Source organism: Larimichthys crocea, chromosome III (genome assembly GCF_000972845.2).
Source record: "Larimichthys crocea isolate SSNF chromosome III, L_crocea_2.0, whole genome shotgun sequence".
Taxonomy (NCBI): Eukaryota; Metazoa; Chordata; class Actinopteri; family Sciaenidae; genus Larimichthys; species Larimichthys crocea.
Genome location: NC_040013.1, coordinates 1,801,126 through 1,820,995, shown reverse-complemented (window position 1 = coordinate 1,820,995; position 19,870 = coordinate 1,801,126). Strand labels below are relative to the sequence as shown.

Sequence of the window (19,870 nt, the reverse complement as noted above, 5' to 3'; positions counted from 1 at the left end):
CTCACTGAGACTCAACGCCGACCTTTGCTCTCCAAAGGAAAACTGGACACCATCCGAGCAGTCAAATCACTGTTTCCCTTCATCGCTGTTAGTGAATAAAAGATGCTCATCGCAGTACAGCGGACATTGAGATATCCGGTAATGTCTAACCTGTCATGGCTCAGTTTTCTTGCCACATTGTAACCGGCATGGAGGGAGACTGGGACGGAGCCAAAATGCAGAGACAGACAGGCGTCAGGTGGGTTGGTGTTACCTGGATAAATAAGAGTAGTAGGGTAGACTATGACAGAGTCTCCAGTACAGAGGAGATAGAGGCTTTTCTTATCAATGTCACCTCAGTCACAAATAATGTGACTGACAGCGCTTGGCCGGCGATGAAAGAATAAAACATAGGGGCTCAAATAACTGCAGAATTAATACTTAATGCTTACCTGCCATGAATTGATCATGAGCTTCACTGGAAGTGGATTTAATTGGAACTGTGACTCAATGCGAGCAGCGTTATGAACTTGTTGACTTGTCTCGAATGATTTAGACGCAACACTTTCTCCTCAGTGACGATTCATACATCGAACACGTTGAATCAAGACAATAAAAGGAGACTTTGACAGACTATCGATGTTTATAAATGAGCGTTTGACCTTTACATTTGACTGGCAGGTCGGCTAAATGATTGGTTGACAGGTCCACTCCGTGTTTGGACATCGGATATGTCGTTACCGGGTGATACGAGTCAGACGTTCATGCCACACGATGAAGGTCAGGAGATGGCGCTAATCTAAAAGTAAAAAAAAAAAAAAAGAATAATCCTCCTCACCTCTTTTGTGTCACTCAGTGTATTATCTATGTTAGACAGCTGAAAAACTGATGCCAGTTTAAGTGCATGAGTGCAGCCAGAGATGAGAGAGAGAGCTCCATTTAAGCCTCGTTCGCCAGGTTAAATGGCTTCCATGTCTAATGAATTGTTTAATACTTTGGCCCAGTCGCAGGTCCAGGGACAGCCGTGCTCAGCGCCTCAGTATTCTGCGTCGCTAAAAAAGGTAAACAACCAAAGTTAAAGGTCCACTGTGGTAAATATGGACAGCAGTACTCGAGTATTTACTATTTACTCTTGTCTGGCAGCTTCTTGCTCGCTCACTCTCTCCTTTTCTCTTCTTCCTCCGTCAGCATCCTCGTCGGCCTCTTCTCCTCTGCCATTACGTCCACAGAAGCTGCTGAGCCTGGTTACATTGCCCAATTGTCCAGCTCTGGTTCTAGCACGACACCGGCCTCCTCTTTTTCACACTCAACACTCACAGGCAGCCCAGCTAACAAATTTAAGATAAGTTAAGATTTATTTAGTAAACAAAGTGACGAGTACTAATTTGAAATGTCTACAGCTTACGTTTGTCGTGAATACAGTTTAAAAAAAACACTTTTAATCAGGAGGAGACGTGCTTCTCATTGCTCTCGGTACAGTCACGATAAAGTGCATGTAATATGTACAATGGTTTTCTGACTCCCTCAGTGCCTCTGCAGGCTCGGCACCCTGTAAATCCTGGGTTCACTTTGTCGCGGGAAACCGGGCAGGTACCCTTGAGCCCCGTGGTTTCCATGGTGATAGATCCTGGGAACGGGGGCTCTGGTAGCTGGAAGTTCTTGGTTTCTAACGAGTGATGGAAGAGGAGGAGGAGGAGGGTTGTGTCCGTTCTTACCATGATACATCCTCTCACCACTGCTGCTCTGGCTTTCTTCCTCATCTGCTGAAGGAGAAAGTAGGACGAGATGAATCCGTTATTTCAGATCTTATTAATCACGCTCTGTTCTGCATACAGCTGTAGCATCAATATATTAACTCTAGACAAGCTAATGCTGGCTCAGTCCCCCAGGAAACTCTGTAGCCTACATACTAGAAGCACATGTGGCTCCACACTGTGGAGATTTCTTTCAGACTTTTCTTTTTGATTTACCCTCGTGGTCTTGCGGTGAAGCATTGTTGTTGTTCTGTTGCTCTGTAGTCTGTGATGCAGCTTTTCTGGCCTCCTCGAGATCCATTTGCGCCTTCAACGCCGCTCGCTTGTTCTTCTTCTTGTTCTCCTCGTTTTGCTTGAAAAGGACACACACGGGCGACAAATCATCATGATCGTTTTAAGAGTTTAGGAATTAAGAATAAAGCATACAGAGATTACATGTGTTTTTGACAAGCAGACACAATAATGAGCTTTGACTGTCCAACCTGTTGGATTTTAGATGTTAGCTGTTACTCTGCTGCTCTCTGCTGGACTGATGATAGTTACACAACTACTGCAGCCTGTGTGTGTCTGCAGGTTATCATTGCAACATTTACACCCTCCTTCATGTAAAAAAGTGCACATTTGAAAGCTCGAGTGTTAGATAAGAGATTACCGTTTGCAGTTTTTTCTTCAGCTCCACATTAGCCTCTTTGTAGCTTTTGGACGTGGATTGTAAGTAATAAATGGCCAGTCTGAAAGATAAATAACAAAATATTACCCTCAAAGAACCTTAAACTTTATCATTAAAAGAACACGATAGCAACATGGTCACATAAAATATCTTAACACATATAAACGAGGAATGTCAGGATAAAACTTAGGTAGGAAAAGGAATTGAACATCACAATTTCACATTACATTACATTACATTGCATTTAGCAGACGCTTTTATCCAAAGCGACTTACAGAGGAAACATTATAGACATTCACAAATTCACATAAATGGAGAGAATTTAATTGGAAAAATCTCTTTAATATTATACCTAGATGCAAATCATGCACATTTCTTCTGGAGCTGCCAAAAAGAGCCATTTTGGAATAGAGTAAATACATTTCTTTGGGTTGAAAGCGAGTTGCTGCCCTCAAGCAAAAGGAGTCTGGGTATCTCGGGATCTTGGTCATGAGTTAAGTGGGAACATGGAGCAGGAAATGGACTGTCAGTTTGGTCGGATGTTTGGCAGTAATGCAGACGCTGTACTGGATTCAGTGGGAGCTCAGATGGAAGGCAAAGATTGAAAGAATGAGATCATGGATTCAAGCGGGGCCGAAATGAGCTTTCAAAATCGACCTTACGGAAAAGAGACGCTGCTCCTTCACATCAAAAAGGAGGGCATTTGCATTATGATGCCTTTAGGGCATTATCCTTTGGAGGTGTTCAACTAAAAGGGGACCCCAGGGCAGAGCCAGAACTTGCTGAAGGGACTAACATAGCCTATCTGGACTGGGAACGCCTTTGGGATCCTCCAGGAGGAGCTGGAATGCATGGCTGAGGAGAACATCTGCTACTACAACCCGACCCCGGATAAGAGGAAGGAGATGGATGTATGGATGCATGGACACAGTATTATCACAATATCACTCTTCAGCTTCTCTATCAACAAAATAAAGCTTGGAAAGGCAAAAAAAAAAGAGTTATTAGGGTATTTAATCTCCAAGACGTCTTCAGGCGACATAACTAAAGTGGTGCCGTTTCAAGAAAATGTCTTGAAATGGACCCACCCAGACAAAAACAGTGATTAGAAACAAAGACATTGGAACTCACACCATCAGAAGTATGAAGGGTAGGACCAGTCCAGGGTTGGAGGCATAGCTGAACACTCTACTGAACCAGGCAGGGAAGTCCGACTCCAGCGTCTCCTGGATCACGTCAAACATCCGTTTCTTCCCACTATAAACAGAAAAAAAAGACGGTGACAGTGTTGCCACAACTCATGTTGATTCTGGTAGTAACTTTGCACAACTTTCTGAAAAGTTCAGCCTACCACAGACCCAGTTTTAGGTACCTGCAAACCAGAGAATTAATTTCTCTGAGGCGTCCAATGCGACAATCGCTGACGTGTTTCTTAGTCTGCACTCGTCACGGAAAGGTTTAATATCTGTGATGAGCTGCTAGATATGACATGCCACTCTCTACAAAATTAAAACTGCCTGGGAGCAGGATTTAAGCCTTTCACTGGGATTCAATCATCAAACTGGTTAATTCAACATCTCTCTGGACATGTGCTGGATGAAAAATACTGGAGAGTCGTCTTCCAAACCTTATCCCAAATCCTTGATTTGGAACGAAAGCACAACACCATTCGTCTCCCTTGTTGACACCACTGGAGAGGATGATGTGCAGCTCAATCCATCCTTTGCCTCTCTTTTGGCCAGTTGTGTGATATTACCTAGATGGAGGGATGCTGCCTCACCCACCAACGCTCAGTGGATGAGAGACTTTACGACTTGTCAAACAAGAAGTTTCAAAAGGTGTGGGGACTTTTCCGGAAACACCTTCCTCACTCTGTTTATCTTTCTGTTAATCATACAGTCTATCAGCTTCTAAATGTGCCTTCTTTTATTTATTTACTTACATGGTTCTGTAAGACAAAACCTCACTTCAACCAATGACCTACAATACTCCAGGGACGATACTCATTTTGGCCTGTAGATGGAGCTCATTGAGAGGGAAGGGTGATAGAAAAAATCACTCACGCCTCCAACTTGTTCAGAACTCAACTTTTTGGACAGACAACGTCACATCACCCTGAATTTAGCTTCACTTCATTGGCTCTCTGTGCATTTTAGGATTGATTTTTAAGTTTTTACTACTTGGGCAGGTCATTTCTGGCTTTTCCAAGCTCAAAGCTCAAACCTAGAGGTGATGGCGCCTTCTCCATCCCGGCCTCTTGACTTTAGAACGACCTGCCCGAGAAGATAAGGCTTGTAGATTCATTGAACCCTTGAAACAAACATCAGTTACCTGAATGGTCCACAGTCAAATGAAGGGGGGATGGTGACGATGGTGTAGATGGCGGGCAGAGTGGAAAGGAAGAGGATGACCAGCAGCATGGCCATGTAGAAGTTGTTGGAGCCAGAGGCCTTGAAGACCCTTTCCTGCGGCACATTACAACACATCACGGCCCAACACTGCAGGTACATGGACACGTGGAGGCGGAGGACGTTCAGGGCGGGCAGGCAGGGGGCGTAGAAAGCACCCATCCTGCAAGATTAGGCAAAACACTGAAACAGATATTCCCAATCACTAGATTTCCATGACACAGGTGCTGCTGGGTGTAAATAAAGCTTTTCGTACCATATCATTCCTTGATTGAAGATGAGGCCCAGCACATTCCCACTGACATCAAACTCTGAGTAGGACGGCTTTCACAGACAAAAATAATTCACCGTGACTCATATTTTCATACCCAACATTTGAATTCAAAGGTGCTCATGAGTGAGGACAGAGAAATTATAGACTCTGCTGAACTTCAGTGGCACAGTCGCTGTAATCAGGTAGAACAGATGACTCACAAATCCGGCCTCGAGGTCCCAACACCAGCAGTAGTTGAGAAAACGAACAAGCACGGCTCTCAGGAAATCACCAATCAGCAGTGTGATGTAGGTTGTCATGGTATCAGATATGATCAGCCGGACGAACTCCTGCAAAAGGTGACGCGATTTAAGGATCACCTTAGAGAGGTTATGCTGTTTATTTACAGTCAATGTATCAAGCAAGTGTAATCAGTAAATCATGACCCAAAGTTGTGAGCTGACCTGCCCCACCATGGTCTCCCAGCAGGGCCCTCTGGGCACATCAGCAGGATGGATGGTGATGGGTGGACCGGTGCTGTTTTCTGATAGTGTACCATTGTAAAGACTGGCTTCCCACGTGGTTATATTAAACTTTATTATCTTCTCCTCTTCTCTCTGCAACATGTATATAGACACCTCAGGTTAAGTGTGTTGTAGAACTATAAACCGTTCCACGCATCTACGCGCTCTAGTTCTCACTTTAAGGTTGATCTCGTCCATGAGCGCAATGATGAAGGTGTAGAGGTTTCCCAGGAAAAGGGCAAAGATGCGACCCAGCTGCCACTGCAGGGCGACGCGAGGGTGGTAGTTCTCCAGGGCGCTGATGACGTCAAACAACATGGGGCAGAACATCCCCAGCAATGACATGACCATGTTCACCTGAGACACACAAAGAAACAAACAAAGAAATAAGTCACACAGCACCAACTAGGCCGGTGTCGTGCCAGAACAGGAGCTGGCAATGTAACCAGGCTCAGTAGCCTTGATAGGCATCGCTAATGAGAACCAAGAGGATGCTGACAGAGGAAGCTAAGAAGGTACAAGAAGGGCGTGATTGATCAAGAAGCTGCCTCACAGTAAACTGCTGCCAACTGTAGCTGCTGTTAGCTCATGTTAGCTGTGACGTCACTCTCTGGACTCAGAGTAATGTTTGTGTTTACACGGGTAACACAGGAGCTTTCAGTGCATTGGTGTCACACCAGAACTGGAGTTGGGCGAGTGGGCAGTGGAACCGGGCTCAGCAGCCTCTACGGACATAATGGCAGAGGAGAAGAGAGTGAAGAGGACGCTGACGGAGGAAGCTAAGAAGAGAAAAGGAGAGAGTGAGCGAGCAAGAAGCCGCCGGACAAGAGTAAATGTGGGACTGACTTTTAGTGGTTGGTGAGAGCTTGGTGAAATAAAAGGCTGAAAGACAGACGCCGAGCTGGGCTGACTGCTGCTGGACTAGGCAGTGATATCAGCTGCTGCTGGGACCTGGTTGATGATTGGCTCATTGTACCTCATTCCTTTCCCACCACGTGTGATTCTCCAGTCCATCAAGGGCAAACTTCTGAGAGCGACGCACGACAAAGTAGATGAGGTATCCACTCCCCGCTAAGCAACACAAGACCAGGAAGTTTGCCAGCACACGCAGAAAACGAGTCAGATGGATGTTGTCGTCCTTTTGGCTCTCTTGCTCCTCTAAGATCGCCTCCTGCAAAGGAAGAAGGAGGGATGTACAAAGACATAGATACATGTGATATAAACGGCATCAGTTACTATGCTGGATCACCAACACTCACCTTGAAACTGGTGGTGATGGAGGCAAACTTGTTATCTGCAGTTTCCGGGTTTCCTATCAGGTAATCCCAGCTGGTGAACATTTTCCAGCTGAAATTAAAGCTGTAATCATCTCCAACCCCCGACTCATTCGCATTACGGGCCATCCTTTAATCAGAAACACAACATTCAACACAACACTGTGCTCACAGGAGATCAGTTTATCGCACGTAGTTGTGATGAACTTACGTCCTTATGACGACCATATAGCTATAGGCCACTGTTCCCACACCGACCAGAAAATAAGACAGAGGCATACGAAACTTGAGCCAACCAATGGCACGCTGGTTGTTGTAATAACCGTAGAAGAGGACTGAATACTCAGCGTAACCCTGTGGAAGTGATTTACAAGAAGAAATCATCATTTTTCAAATGTAAATGAGCTCACAGGCACTTAACAAAGATTGTACTGTATAATTAACTGACTCCAAAGTCCCATAAGACGGCAAAGTCCATGGCGCTACCCTCCTCAGCCCTGGGGACAGTCTTCCTTGGCATGCTGCCGTAGGGCCGCCCCATTAATGCCTGTTAGAAATAAGCAGGGGAGCAAAGAGAGAGCTTAAAGCGTGCAAACAAACATGAACTGCAAGGAAATTATGATTTGTTTCAGTTTCAGTACCTCTGGCACCATAACCAGGCCAAAGGTCAGACCAAACAAGATCATGTTGATGCCGTACATCCACCTCAGGAAGATGAAGTAAGAGGCGACCGAGGAGCCGAAATGACCTGAGGGAATAAATATGGGAATGATTGTTACACCTGTAATGACTTCCTGAAAGCAGGGAAGCTGGGGAACTGAAGGTCTCCGCCACAGGAGACAGTAACCATGTCGTGACTGTCCAAACTCCAAACTCTCAGTCACTTTGTAGATTGATTTGGTGTTCCTGACACATTGTTGTTGTCATTGAACACCATTACTTATCTTGTATGGTAATCATGAGTTCCCCATCACCTACAAACCTAGACCAACTCTAATTAAAACACCTGGTGCCCATCTGCATTTACCAACTGCACATGACTACAGTTCAATGAATGGAAAAAGCTCTTCACTGCAGGGCCGGATTTGGTCTGACAGAGTTCCCCAACTCCCCTGATTGTGTGTGATACTTTAAATCAGGAGCCATGGCAAACATGAACTCAATAAACATACATCTATTAAGATGCACAGGCAGGATCGGATGCTTTTGATCAATGCATGAAACCAAACTTTACTTTCAATCTCCTTGATTTTCATCTCCCACGGGATGCAGGCGGTTTTGAAGTTTTCAAAGTCCCGTTTAAACTTCATCCATTTCTGTCAAAGAAGTTAAACAATACGTGAATTCAATATAATTACTGCAATAACTCTACAATTAAAATTAAAAGTTTGTGATTCCTCACCTTGGCCATCATGACCTTGTACGCATAAAGCTTCCTGCCTTTCCCTTTCCCCAGCGCTCCCTCGTATTTCTCCACAAACTCCTGCGACTCCCTACGACAGAGAAGACAAAGTTGAAGTTGTTTCTCTGAATGTTTCAGGACTCAGAGCGACAACACGGTGAGAGAGTTTACCGCAGGGTCACGAGTTTCTTCTTCATTGACCACGGCTTTCCCCTCAGACCCTGGATCAGCTTCTTCCTCTCGTCCACCGCCTCCTTCAGCTCCTCCAGCTCCTCCGGGGACAGAGTCTCCGGCCTCACCTCTTTCTCCTCCTCATCCTCCTCTTCATCGTTGTCCTCTTCCTCATCGTTGTCGTCCTCCTCATCGTTGTCTTCTTCTTCATTGTCATCTTCCTCACTCATCTCCTGCTCTGAACTTGTTTCCACTTTCTTGTGCTTTTTCTTCTTCACCTCCTGCGTTTTCACCTTTCCTCTACGCTCTTCTTTTTTGGCACTTCCATGTTTCTTTTTCCTCTTGGCGCTTCGTTCCTCTTCCTCCTCTTCCTCCTCTTCCTCCTCCTGCTCCATTTTTCTTCTCATTTCATTTTTGATATTCTTCTTCGTCTTTGCCGCCTTATAACTTTTTATTTTGCCCTCCTCCTCTCCCACCACCTCCTCACTCCTCTCTCTTCCCTCTGCTTCTTGATCATTCTTTGCTCTCCTTCTCCTCCCTCTCTCTCTTTTCTCAGGCCTGGCTTGTGACTCCTCTTCTCTTTCTCCTTCTCTAGACGCTCCTTTTCTCCTGTTTCTCCTCTTCTTTCTCTCTCTATCACCATCCCTTCGTTTTCCTCTGCGCTGTTCCCTCTCGTGTTCCTCTTGACAGGTGGAAACTTCGTCCTCGTCACCTGTGGTAAAGATGGAGATACTTTATAATATATATAAACCCATAAACAGACGATTATTTTTAAGATACTGTCATGTTTCTCATTGTTCTCTACTTAAAATCATCTCCTTTTCTCTATCACTGATGTGTTTTTATGCAGGTGTGATAATAGAGTGGCATAGGGAGTGTAACATGAGAAAGAATCTTAAAATATCCACTAAAGACCATCGAGAAGTCAAGACTGCAGTAATACGTCAGTTATAATACGATTAACATTTCAGGAACCTTCAGTGAATCATGTAATAACAAAATAACAGACTTACCTGTAAATTCCAGTCCAATTTCAACTGTATGAGAGAGATAAGGTCACTGTAACAATGAAAAGGCTGACACAGATTTATATTTTGCAGTGACGTTAAACTGGACTGCATTATTTTCAGACGTGTTTCTAATATTTTGCAGACATATCTCAGAATAATGCAACCTCAATAAAACATAATAATAAACGTAATAGTTAAATAAAAACCGAGCCGCTCTACCACTGCAATGAATAATGAATCTGACCTTTGGTAAAGACTGGACTGCGGTCAGTACACCGTTTAAATTGACCCGACTTCTCTAATTACTCTGAAGTATTCATAAAAGAAGAGTTTGTTCAATGAGATTTCACAGTACAGAGACGTTTGTTAGGAAGTGAACTACAAAAGAAACAAGCTCGAACTTTTACTAGCAGCAAAGAAAATGATAACACTGACCTGGAGAGGTCCACGGGTCTGACTGCAGCTGACTGTCACACTTTTGTACAAAGACGGACTTTTATTTCACGATACTTGGATTTCTGATGGATGGGATGATGAATTCCTGTATGGATAATTTTGCTTAGCCACCATGTATGAATATCGTCTCCTCTGCCTGTTACTGTTGTTGTTATTATTATTTTTATTATTTTATTTCTTCATTTATCTTGAATTTTACTTATTTTATTTATTTATTTATTTAATCTATGTCTTGTATGTATCCATTTTATATACGTCCTTTTATTTTGTTATTATTTTTTTTTTTTTTTATTTTTTTTATATGATATATTTATTTTTTACTCTTAGTTTTAACTCATATGTAATTTTTGTTGTTGTTGTTTATTAATAATGTAACCTATACTGGCTGTCATTTGTTACATGAAGTCCTATGTCAGGAAATGTTATGTAATAACATTTGCTCATCATATGTTTGCTAATATTCCAGATGTTTATTCTAAATATTTCTGTCTATGTAAATGTCTGAAGATCCAAAACTTTTGGAAGGATGTTATAAAATGTTTAAATCCCTTTAAATGTCAAACTGTGGACTTGTGTTGGAACAGCATGGAGAGGACAGACGGAAAGATGTTGTCAAATATAAATATGATTAACGTTGGAAATGTGCCTTTACCTGAAAGGAAATTGTAAAATAATGTCAGGAAATATTTGATTTTATTTATATTCTATCTTATATTGGTGCAAGTTAAAGTGTGTCTGTCTGTGTAAACTGTACCGTAACCAGGATTAATCAGGAGGCCTGATAACAGAGAGAGATCTTTAGAGGGAGGCAGACTGTTTGTGCTCCGTTCAGATGTGCTATCTCACCTCTGATGATGGTGGAAACTTTCCACTTGAAAGATGCTCGTATTTTTATTATTTCCTTCATTAATTGTTCTGTTTTTCTGTGGTCTCGTGTTTATCATGTATATAATCTGACCCCCTCCTCCTCTGATGACCTAAATCAAGTCCATTTTTCTCCGTCACTTCTTCAATACAACCCCGACCTCTTTCACTGCTCGAGCTTAGCCTACCTCATTGTATACCTGCCCTATTGTCCCGCGGTAAAGCGGGGGATAAAACGGAAAACAAAGAGAACCACTGACAAATTGAGCAGATATTCATGTAGTCGGCCCTTTGATGTGTGTCCTTGGTGTAACCGGAGTGGCCGGTGCACGGGTCATTACGGCCGTGTGCAGCAGAGGGGCACAAAAGAGACAAACAATGGTCTAATGGAGGGAGACGGGGGTGGCTAAGTCCACAAGGACTGGGGGAGACAGCCGAGGGCCAGAGGCCAGAACCCAAATATGCGGCTGAGGGAGTAAAGATGCAGGAAAGTAGTGAATAAATATGTCTGATGTGGCCTTTTTATTGAAGATTAAAACCAGACATCCGGTGCAAATAGCCACTCTATTCATCACTGAACATAAGGCTTTATAAAACTCAACAAATGTGGATATTTTTGTGCATAGATGAGTCATAAACACACTGCAAACAGAGACTAAAGGGCGTTGCTTTATATAAATAATGTGTCATATTTCTTTCTAAAGAACATGCTGACATAAACTGATCGTTTAAAATGATTTCTGCAGATAAAAACATGAATATATCAGACGTTTATCAGCACGGGCACAAAGAATGAACGTCCTCTATTAACTGAACTCCCGCGTCATGAAATGTGAAAACCGGACTAGCAGAAATACAAAGATGGTCGAGGTCTTACTGTCATTGTCAGAGCTGATCAGGCTGTCTCGAGGCATCTTCCTCTCATGGTCCTGTACCCCCTTGAAGTGGTTGCCCCAGCATCCAGCGGACTCCTGCAGGGTTTCAGTGGTCTCTCTGCTTCTTCTGCATCTTCACAGGGAGGGTACACCTTATCCAAGCCCACACACACTGCCATAGCAATGAGAGGGGTGTGTGTGTGTGTGTGTGTGTGTGTGTGTTAAGGGGGCTGGTACATGATGAGCAACTCGCATGAGAAGTTTACTTTTTCCTCGCCACCCATCGACCCGAAACAGGGACAATGACAGCATGGAAACATTAGAGCCACGCAATTTCACTAGCGATCAATTATTCAAAACAGTTATGACTGCCTTTATGCAGCTGTGTGTGTGTGTGTGTGTGTGTTTGTGAATGTATGATAGATATATATATGTGTGTGTGTGAAAAGACAAAATGAGATTTGATGAGTGCACCAGACTGACTGTGACTTTCACGGATCACGTTCACCTCACGGTGCTGACGTGCACAGATGGCTTCCGAATTTTGTTTATTCGAATGCGCATCAGTTAGTTTGAGCACAAACTGACCCCTGACACACACTCTCGTCACTTGTGAATGAGCCTCTATGGCTAAAACATTAATATGCATAAAGCACAATAAAAAACTGGGAGTCAAATATATCAGATTAGATTCAACTTTATTGTCTTTGCACAAATACGGAGACAACAAAAAGCAGTTAAACATCTAACCAGGAGTGTATAAGCTCATGTTGGGTGAACGGGCAGTGTAACAGCAGCCTCTATGGACATAATGGCAGAGGAGAACAAACTGAAGAGGACCTAGATGAAGCTAAGAAGAGAAAAGGAGAGAGTGAGCGAGCAAGAAGCCGCCGGACAAGAGTAAATGTGGGACTGACTTTTAGTGGTTGGTGAGAGCTTGGTGAAATAAAAAGATTACACTCTGAGGCGATAAATCACAAAAATACCAGTTTCTACACAATGTTGCTTAAACAGTAACAGAGCCACTGCTCTATCTTTATCCTATGAAGCTGAATTAAAGGTCATTTCACAGTGTGTTAGGTTTTGATCTTTACTGGTGATGAAGGTGAAATGAGTCACATTGTCTCTGTCTCTGGATTATAATCCAGGCATCTGACACGTCTGAATGAGAAGCCTGTGTGTGCAGATCAAACCATGTGACACAACTAAAAGATGTTCAATTCAATTTTATCTCATGACACTTTCCATACAGAGCAGGTCTAGACTGTACTCTTAATATTATTTACAGAGACCCGACAGTTCCCAAACTCTTTGCGACAGTGGCGAGGAAAAACTTCCTTTAAGAGACAGAAACCTCTAGCAGCAACATCTGCTGAGACTGGCTGAGTTCAGAAAGACAACGATGAACAGCAAAGTAATAGGTAGGACCACAGCGGGAAGTGCAACCAAAATCCCAGATCTCCAGGGTAAGAAGCTAAGTTGGTAAAATGCACTAATGGGACATGAGTGTTTACAGATGGAGAGAAGAGCTCAGTGCATCATGGGAGGTCACCCAGCAGTTTATAGGTCTACAGCAGCATAACTAAGGGATGGTTCAGGACTCACCTGAGACAGCTCTAACTATAAACTCTATCAAAAAAGAACGCCTGAAGATGACTGGGTGGCCTTCCTCCAGAACCTGAACTGGGAGACAGGATAGGAGCTAAAGGAACCACAAGGAACCATGAGGAACCACGAGGAACCACGAGGAAATACGAGGAACCATGAGGAACCACGAGGAACCATGAGGAACCAAGAGGAACCATGAGGAAACACGAGGAACCATAAGGAAACACAAGGAACCAAGAGGAAACATGAGGAACCATGAGTAACCACGAGGAAACACAAGGAACCATGAGTAACCACAAGGAACAATGAGGAAACACGAGGAACCATGAGGAAACCTGAGGAACCAAGAGGAAACACGAGGAACCATGAGGAAACATGAGGAAACATGAGGAACCAAGAGGAAACACGAAGAACCAAGAGGAAACACAAGGAACCATGAGGAAACACAAGGAACCATGAGGAAACACAAGGAACCATGAGGAACCAAAAGGAACCATGAGGAAACACAAGGAAACATGAGGAACCAAGAGGAAACACAAAGAAACACGAGGAACCAAGAGGAAACACAAAGAAACACGAGGAACCAAGAGGAAACACAAGGAACCATGAGGAAACACAAGGAAACATGAGGAACCAAGAGGAAACACAAGGAAACATGAGGAACCAAGAGGAAACACAAGGAAACATGAGGAACCATGAGGAAACACGAGGAAACACGAGGAAACACGAGGAACCAAGAGGAAACATGAGGAACCAAGAGGAACCATGAGGAAACACGAGGAAACAAAACATGAGGAACCAAGAGGAACCATGAGGAAACACGAGGAAACACAAAGAAACACGAGGAACCATGAGTAACCACGAGGAAACACGAGGAAACACGAGGAACCAAGAGGAACCATGAGGAAACACAAGGAACCATGAGGAAACACAAGGAACCAAGAGGAACCATGAGGAAACACGAGGAAACACGAGGAAACACGAGGAAACACGAGGAAACACGAGTAACCATGAGGAACCATGAGGAACCAAGAGGAAACACAAGGAACCAAGAGGAAACACGAGGAAACACAAGAAAACATGAGGAACCAAGAGGAAACACGAGGAACCAAGAGGAAACACGAGGAACCATGAGGAAACACGAGGAACCAAGAGGAAACACGAGGAACCAAGAGGAAACACGAGGAACTATGAGTAACCATGAGGAACCCTGCATCCTGAGAGCTCAGCATTCATATGGGGTAACTCTAACCCTAAATTCTGCATTTTCACAGTGCAGAGGAGCCATCACAGTGTGAAAGACAGATGCAGAAGACCTGTAGAGGGCGGTGTTGATCTGTACTTGAATGTGCAGGAAGAGACACGTCTGCCATGATAAAGGTTATTTGTCTTTAACTTTGTCTTTAACTTCCTTTTCTTTGTCTGTCTGAGCGTGTTTTTGTACATGCACGTGTGGAGAAAGCCCAAAGCGTGGCACACATGTAAGTTTGTGTACATGTTCATGTACTCGTGCGTGACATGGGTGCAGCGAGAGTAGGAAACGATATCAGTTTCCTCTTTCTAAACATAGCTGCAGCTACGAGGGAATCATTGAACGGAGAGGTGAGGGAGGTCGTCAAGGCCACTTGAGCAGAGCATCAAAACAAACCGCACGATGCATCTGACTGTAAATGGATACATCACTGCAGCACAGCTAAGGTGATTACTGAAGGAATAAATTACAGGCTACCAAACTGTGTTAGAGGTTGACACAACTGGGTACCAAAAAACACAAAGTATTTGATATTAAAATGTTGATGCACACAAATAAAGAACGATACGTGTGAGATCTGTTCATGCGGATAGTTCTGGTCTAACAGCTGAGACCTGCAGGTCGCTCTGCTGGTTTCCCAGACGTTTGGTGGTCACAGTTTTTGACCCTATGAGGCTGAAATCTGACTGGAGGTCGAGCGTGTTAAGGCAAATGCTAATTTGGCATAACTTTCTTTGCACACGTTTCATTTAAATGCAGATTTATCTTATAGGTTACGTATGTTTACTGTGGTATAGGTTCATTTTAATGTGTTTACTGTGTCTCATGCTGCTCCTGGAGTAGTTTCTATCTATTTATTTATTTATCTCTCTCTAACTCCACCAAATTGATTACAGAAGTTTTTTAGTGGAAAGGTTGGTTAATGAGCCAAAGGACGGCTGGTTAACTGCTGTATAACAAAGAGGCACTAGCTATTGCTCTATCCCCCTACTGTGGTCTTAAATCTTAATTTTCTCTTGCTTTTCTTTGTCTCTGGCTTTCTGTGTTGGTATTTGGCCTCAAAACACTTCATATTATTCTAATTATTAACATCTAGTTTGTGTGGGGGAATGCATGTGTGCACGAGGTTGCAGCTATTATGTTGCAGCAGGCTTGTTTTGTTCAGGTTTTTGTCTCCAATGCCAAAAATCCTGGGGAGGAATTTGGTCCGGGGGGGTGCTCACAGCTCACAGCTCACAGTTTTTCCAGACGCAGTGTCACTCAAGATCACTCACAGACCTCACTGTGTATCATCTACTGAACATATTGTGCAAAGATCTAACATATGTTTACTGCTTTTCCATGCGAAGATGTTAAATCTAATCAAAATGTGTGTTTTGTTCCGTGAGTGTACCTCGCTGTATCTCTTGCAGAGCAGGAAATGACAGGAGTGTGCTGTTTTTTTGTTTAGTGCAACACTAAAAACATTTATAGCTAACAGTGTGCAGGCAATAGACAGTGAGTCAGCTCACAGTTGGCGTTGCAAAAAGGCCGCAGAGTGCTCTGCATGTACTGTATGAGTCAAACAGCAGCTCGGTAACAGATGATCTGTCTGTCACCGGGCTCCCTGCCCCCTCACGCAGGTTTGAAAGGCAGGAAAAACAACAGAGACTCAGAGGAGGCCTGTGCTGTGAGGGCTGAACAGAAATATGAAGGGTTAATCTTTTATCTGGAGGGTTATCATGTGCAACAATCTATACAGTTTTCTTCAAATCAAAATGATCAGCTGGTCAGAGTCGGATGAAAGTCGACTTTTTACATCCTTTAGTGCACTAAAAACAAATGAGCAAACAGCGTCTGTGTGGCTGCCTGTCTTTCTCTGCCGCGGGTGATCAGCGCGTGAACTTTGTATAGCAATAAAGTCTCTTCATCTCCACTACTGTTGACACTAAATGTAAAGCAGCAGGGAGTTGTGGACCTGAGGGCAAAAACCTGGCTGTTTTTGTCAGAAAGAGGGGAGGGAGCTGAGAGAGAGGGGGAGTTCAGGTTAATCAGGTGTGAGTCAGACGGCAGGGATTCAAAATGAGCGCACAGAGACTGATCGTCAAAGCAACACTGTGCAACTTTTATACCATAAGATGACTGTGAAATGATTTTAGATTATTATTTTGATGCTGCACTGACCTGTGATCAGGTGAACGGTGTCTCTGTCATTCGTACGTCTGTTCTCACACTATGTAACTTTGGGCTCCGGGTCGGGAGAAGTACGTAACGCTTTACGGCACTAAGTCACACAGCAGCAACTATTTCACTGATTCTGGTGAAACTGGATCATATTTTATGGAGGAAATGTTTTCTGGTTTTCCCTCTGATGTCCTCCGGCTGCTCCGCCTCAAATAGCTGACAGCTGTAGCTGCTGTTAGCTCATGTTAGCTCAGTTTGTTAGAGCTCAGAGACCGGCCGAGTGTTAGTGTTTGTACCACAGGTTTAGACCACTGGAAAAAGCCAGAACGCAGAGGGAATGATGATGCAGATTGGAGCCAGTGTTGTGCCAGAACCGGAGCAACCTCTATGGCAGAGGAGAAAAGGCCAAAGAGGACACTGACGGAGGAAGCTAAGAAGAGACTGGGACTGACTTTTAGTGGTTGGTGAGAGCTTGGTGAAATAAAAGGCTGAAAGACAGACACCGAGCTGGGCTGACTGCTGCTGGTGATCATAAGTAATGTAATCGGAACAAATACTCGAGTACAGCTGAACATATTTACCACAGTGGGATTAAGCTCTGAAACTGGGGGGGCTAAAAAATACACATTTCTCCGCAGTGTTGTTTTAAAGAAGCTCGGAGTATCAGGTGTAGTTTCGGTGTCATCTGTTTACCTCTAAGACTGTCTGGGATGATTGATCGCTTCCAAGTAGAAGTTAGACTTGTTTTTCAGTTGAACCGACTACTTTGAATATCACTGTTGGGATCTGAGCCCAGTTGAGGTCATTACTACATCCATAAAAGGAACATCCTTCCTTCATAAACACAAGTCTTTACTTCGAAACTCAGCCCTTCCTCACCCCGCTGGATCTTTCCCTCCCTTGTTTTCCTCTTCACTACATTCCTTCTTCCTGTTTCTGGGGGTGTTTCTGCAGAGGAGAACTAACTGTTGTCCCAGTGTGGAAGAAGAGGAAGAAAGCAAAGCTTTCAGGAAATGCAATCCTAAATTTAGATAAGGGAAAAGGACAGTTTTACAGAGGAAGTGTTGCTCAGTTTACACAGATACACAGGGTAGGTGTGAGTAAAACATTTTAAAAAAAGAGGAGCATGGTAAGTATGCGTGAGTAAAAGCAGCGTCATCAAGCAAGCAAGGCGGACCCTGTCAGACTATGGGTGTTGCGATGGGCGGGTTTGGCTGCTGCAATTGACAGATTAAAGCGACAGAGGCGTGGCTTGTCCTTGCAGACAGAAAAGCACGTGGCCAGGCCCGTCTGCACGAGGGAGCAGCAACAAAGACCAACCAGTCTGGAGAACAGAACAGCACACAGGACATCTGCTGCACACACATGTACACACACACACACACACTCACATGCAGGGGTTCACATTTGTTCACCACACGCAGGCATGCGGTTGTACACTGAGTCTCATATATCAGCTGCAAAGGGCAAACCCACGCAGTGCGAAGGCCTACATGGCAAATAATAGCAACACGAACATATATGCATATGCACCACGTTTTTACAGCTTTCCACACACACACACACAGTGTGTTATTCCAACAATCTTTACCAGATATCCATGTACGGTGAGGTTTGTGTTTTGCAAAGGGAGAGGGAGGAGAACTGTTAAACAGTCGAGTGTGTGCTGGGAAAGTTTGGGGGGACTCCTCCCTGCATGGTCAGAAATAACAAGAAACACATTCATGGGCGATGCGGAGGAGTTTTGTCGCAGCACAAAGTGAGCGACTGAACGGTCAGCGAGGTGCTGAATCAGCAGATCGCATTCATCTTTCGTTCTCTCGCTTTAGTTTCTTTCAAAATATCCACATTTTAACTGCTGCTGGCCTCCGTCAACAAGGCCTCCAACCCCCACAGACATTAACGTGTCCAACTAACTCGTCATTCACATTTTTAAATATTCTGCGTACTCTCAACTTTTGCACGCTCTCTGGTTCCCTTTTTTATCCTTAAGAACCTTTTTTTGTTGTTTAATGTTATTTGGGTAAGTAAATATAAAGAAAAATAGTTTTTAAACTCACAATTGCAGGACTTTCTGGTGCATTTTAACGATTAATAATCCTTTAAAGCTTCTTTTAAGGACTTTAAGTCATCCTTTTGCAGCAATGTGACCTGGCTTTGATACAAAACACCTCTTCTGTGAACCTGACATACATATATCTTTAACTAATGGCTGCTATAAGCGAACATATTGTTGTGGTGTCAACTCTAAATTTAAAAGTCAATATTCTACAACTCGTTTTTAGCAATCAGCATATGTGATAATACTTCATATAAAGTAATAAATAACTTCACTGAAGTACTTTTTGAAGCAATCTACACAATGTTGCAGTATTTACATTCAAATTATTACATATTGCACCTATACATATTGGAAGAACTTGATAATAAATGTTTCTCTGAAGAACCAACAGGTAAAAAGTTCCTTGCAGACCATGAAAACGACTTTTTAAACTCTACTTTGCACATTCCTGCACAAACCTGTACAGCTCTTTCGTTAAAGTACAAATATTTATATAATCTAGTAGGCTACTACTTTGTTATGCACCAAAATCTACTTTGCAATGTGTCGCTTCTTGATACTAGTCTTATGTGCACATATATGCACCAGTCTAGTGTTTCACCTAATGTTTCCTCAACAATTACAGCAACAACAGTGTAAATGGACCTGAAAGTATCGAGACTTTAAAACAAAGCTGTCCCTGATCACCCCAGACTCAAACAGACAGACACCCTCTGTTCACTCAATGTTCCTCTTTACTTAACATACACTCAGAGAGAGAGAGAGAGGGGGAGACACCGTCGCCTCCCTTTCATGAAGGGGGGAGGACTGCTCACGAAGTTGTGGACAGAGCCGGGTGGAGCGGAGGGGGAATGGTTTTAGTCAGTGCAAAAGCTTATCAAGCCCCGCACACAGCTTATGTAAATGGATAAGCTGCCATTTCCACCATGAGCCCCTTTATCAACAGTGTCTCACCACACCGACGCCAGACACAGGCAAGCTGTGCTTCACTGTGTGTGTGTGTGTGTGTGTGTGTGTGTGTGTGTGTGTGTGACGGGTGTGGGCCAATATCTGCCTAGTAACTACACAGACAGGCTGTAAAGTAATCCTCCTCACACCCACTTGAACACAAACAACAACAACAATAAAAAAATAAAAAAGGAGAA

At 43.6% G+C, this 19,870-nt stretch overlaps 1 protein-coding gene and 1 long non-coding RNA gene across 2 annotated transcripts; both read right to left on the bottom strand.

Moving 5' to 3' along the window:
• Positions 1 to 1,331: 1,331 nt before the first annotated feature.
• tmc1 (transmembrane channel-like 1) lies at positions 1,332 to 8,932 on the bottom strand (the record flags this gene model as incomplete). The annotated part of the gene is made up of 17 exons (XM_027278437.1): positions 1,332 to 1,742; positions 1,950 to 2,085; positions 2,386 to 2,464; positions 3,535 to 3,660; positions 4,735 to 4,974; positions 5,068 to 5,135; positions 5,286 to 5,414; positions 5,529 to 5,681; positions 5,766 to 5,945; positions 6,565 to 6,759; positions 6,848 to 6,992; positions 7,074 to 7,216; positions 7,311 to 7,409; positions 7,504 to 7,610; positions 8,097 to 8,178; positions 8,265 to 8,355; positions 8,436 to 8,932. Coding segments are annotated over 17 exons (2,709 nt in total), but the record flags the coding sequence as incomplete, so codon positions are not given.
• Positions 8,933 to 9,037: 105 nt separating this feature from the next.
• LOC113745647 (uncharacterized) lies at positions 9,038 to 11,841 on the bottom strand. The gene is made up of 3 exons (XR_003462292.1): positions 11,643 to 11,841; positions 9,449 to 9,472; positions 9,038 to 9,147 (listed from the first exon to the last, which is right to left on the bottom strand). It is a non-coding gene; the product is annotated as an uncharacterized LOC113745647 (long non-coding RNA).
• Positions 11,842 to 19,870: the final 8,029 nt, after the last annotated feature.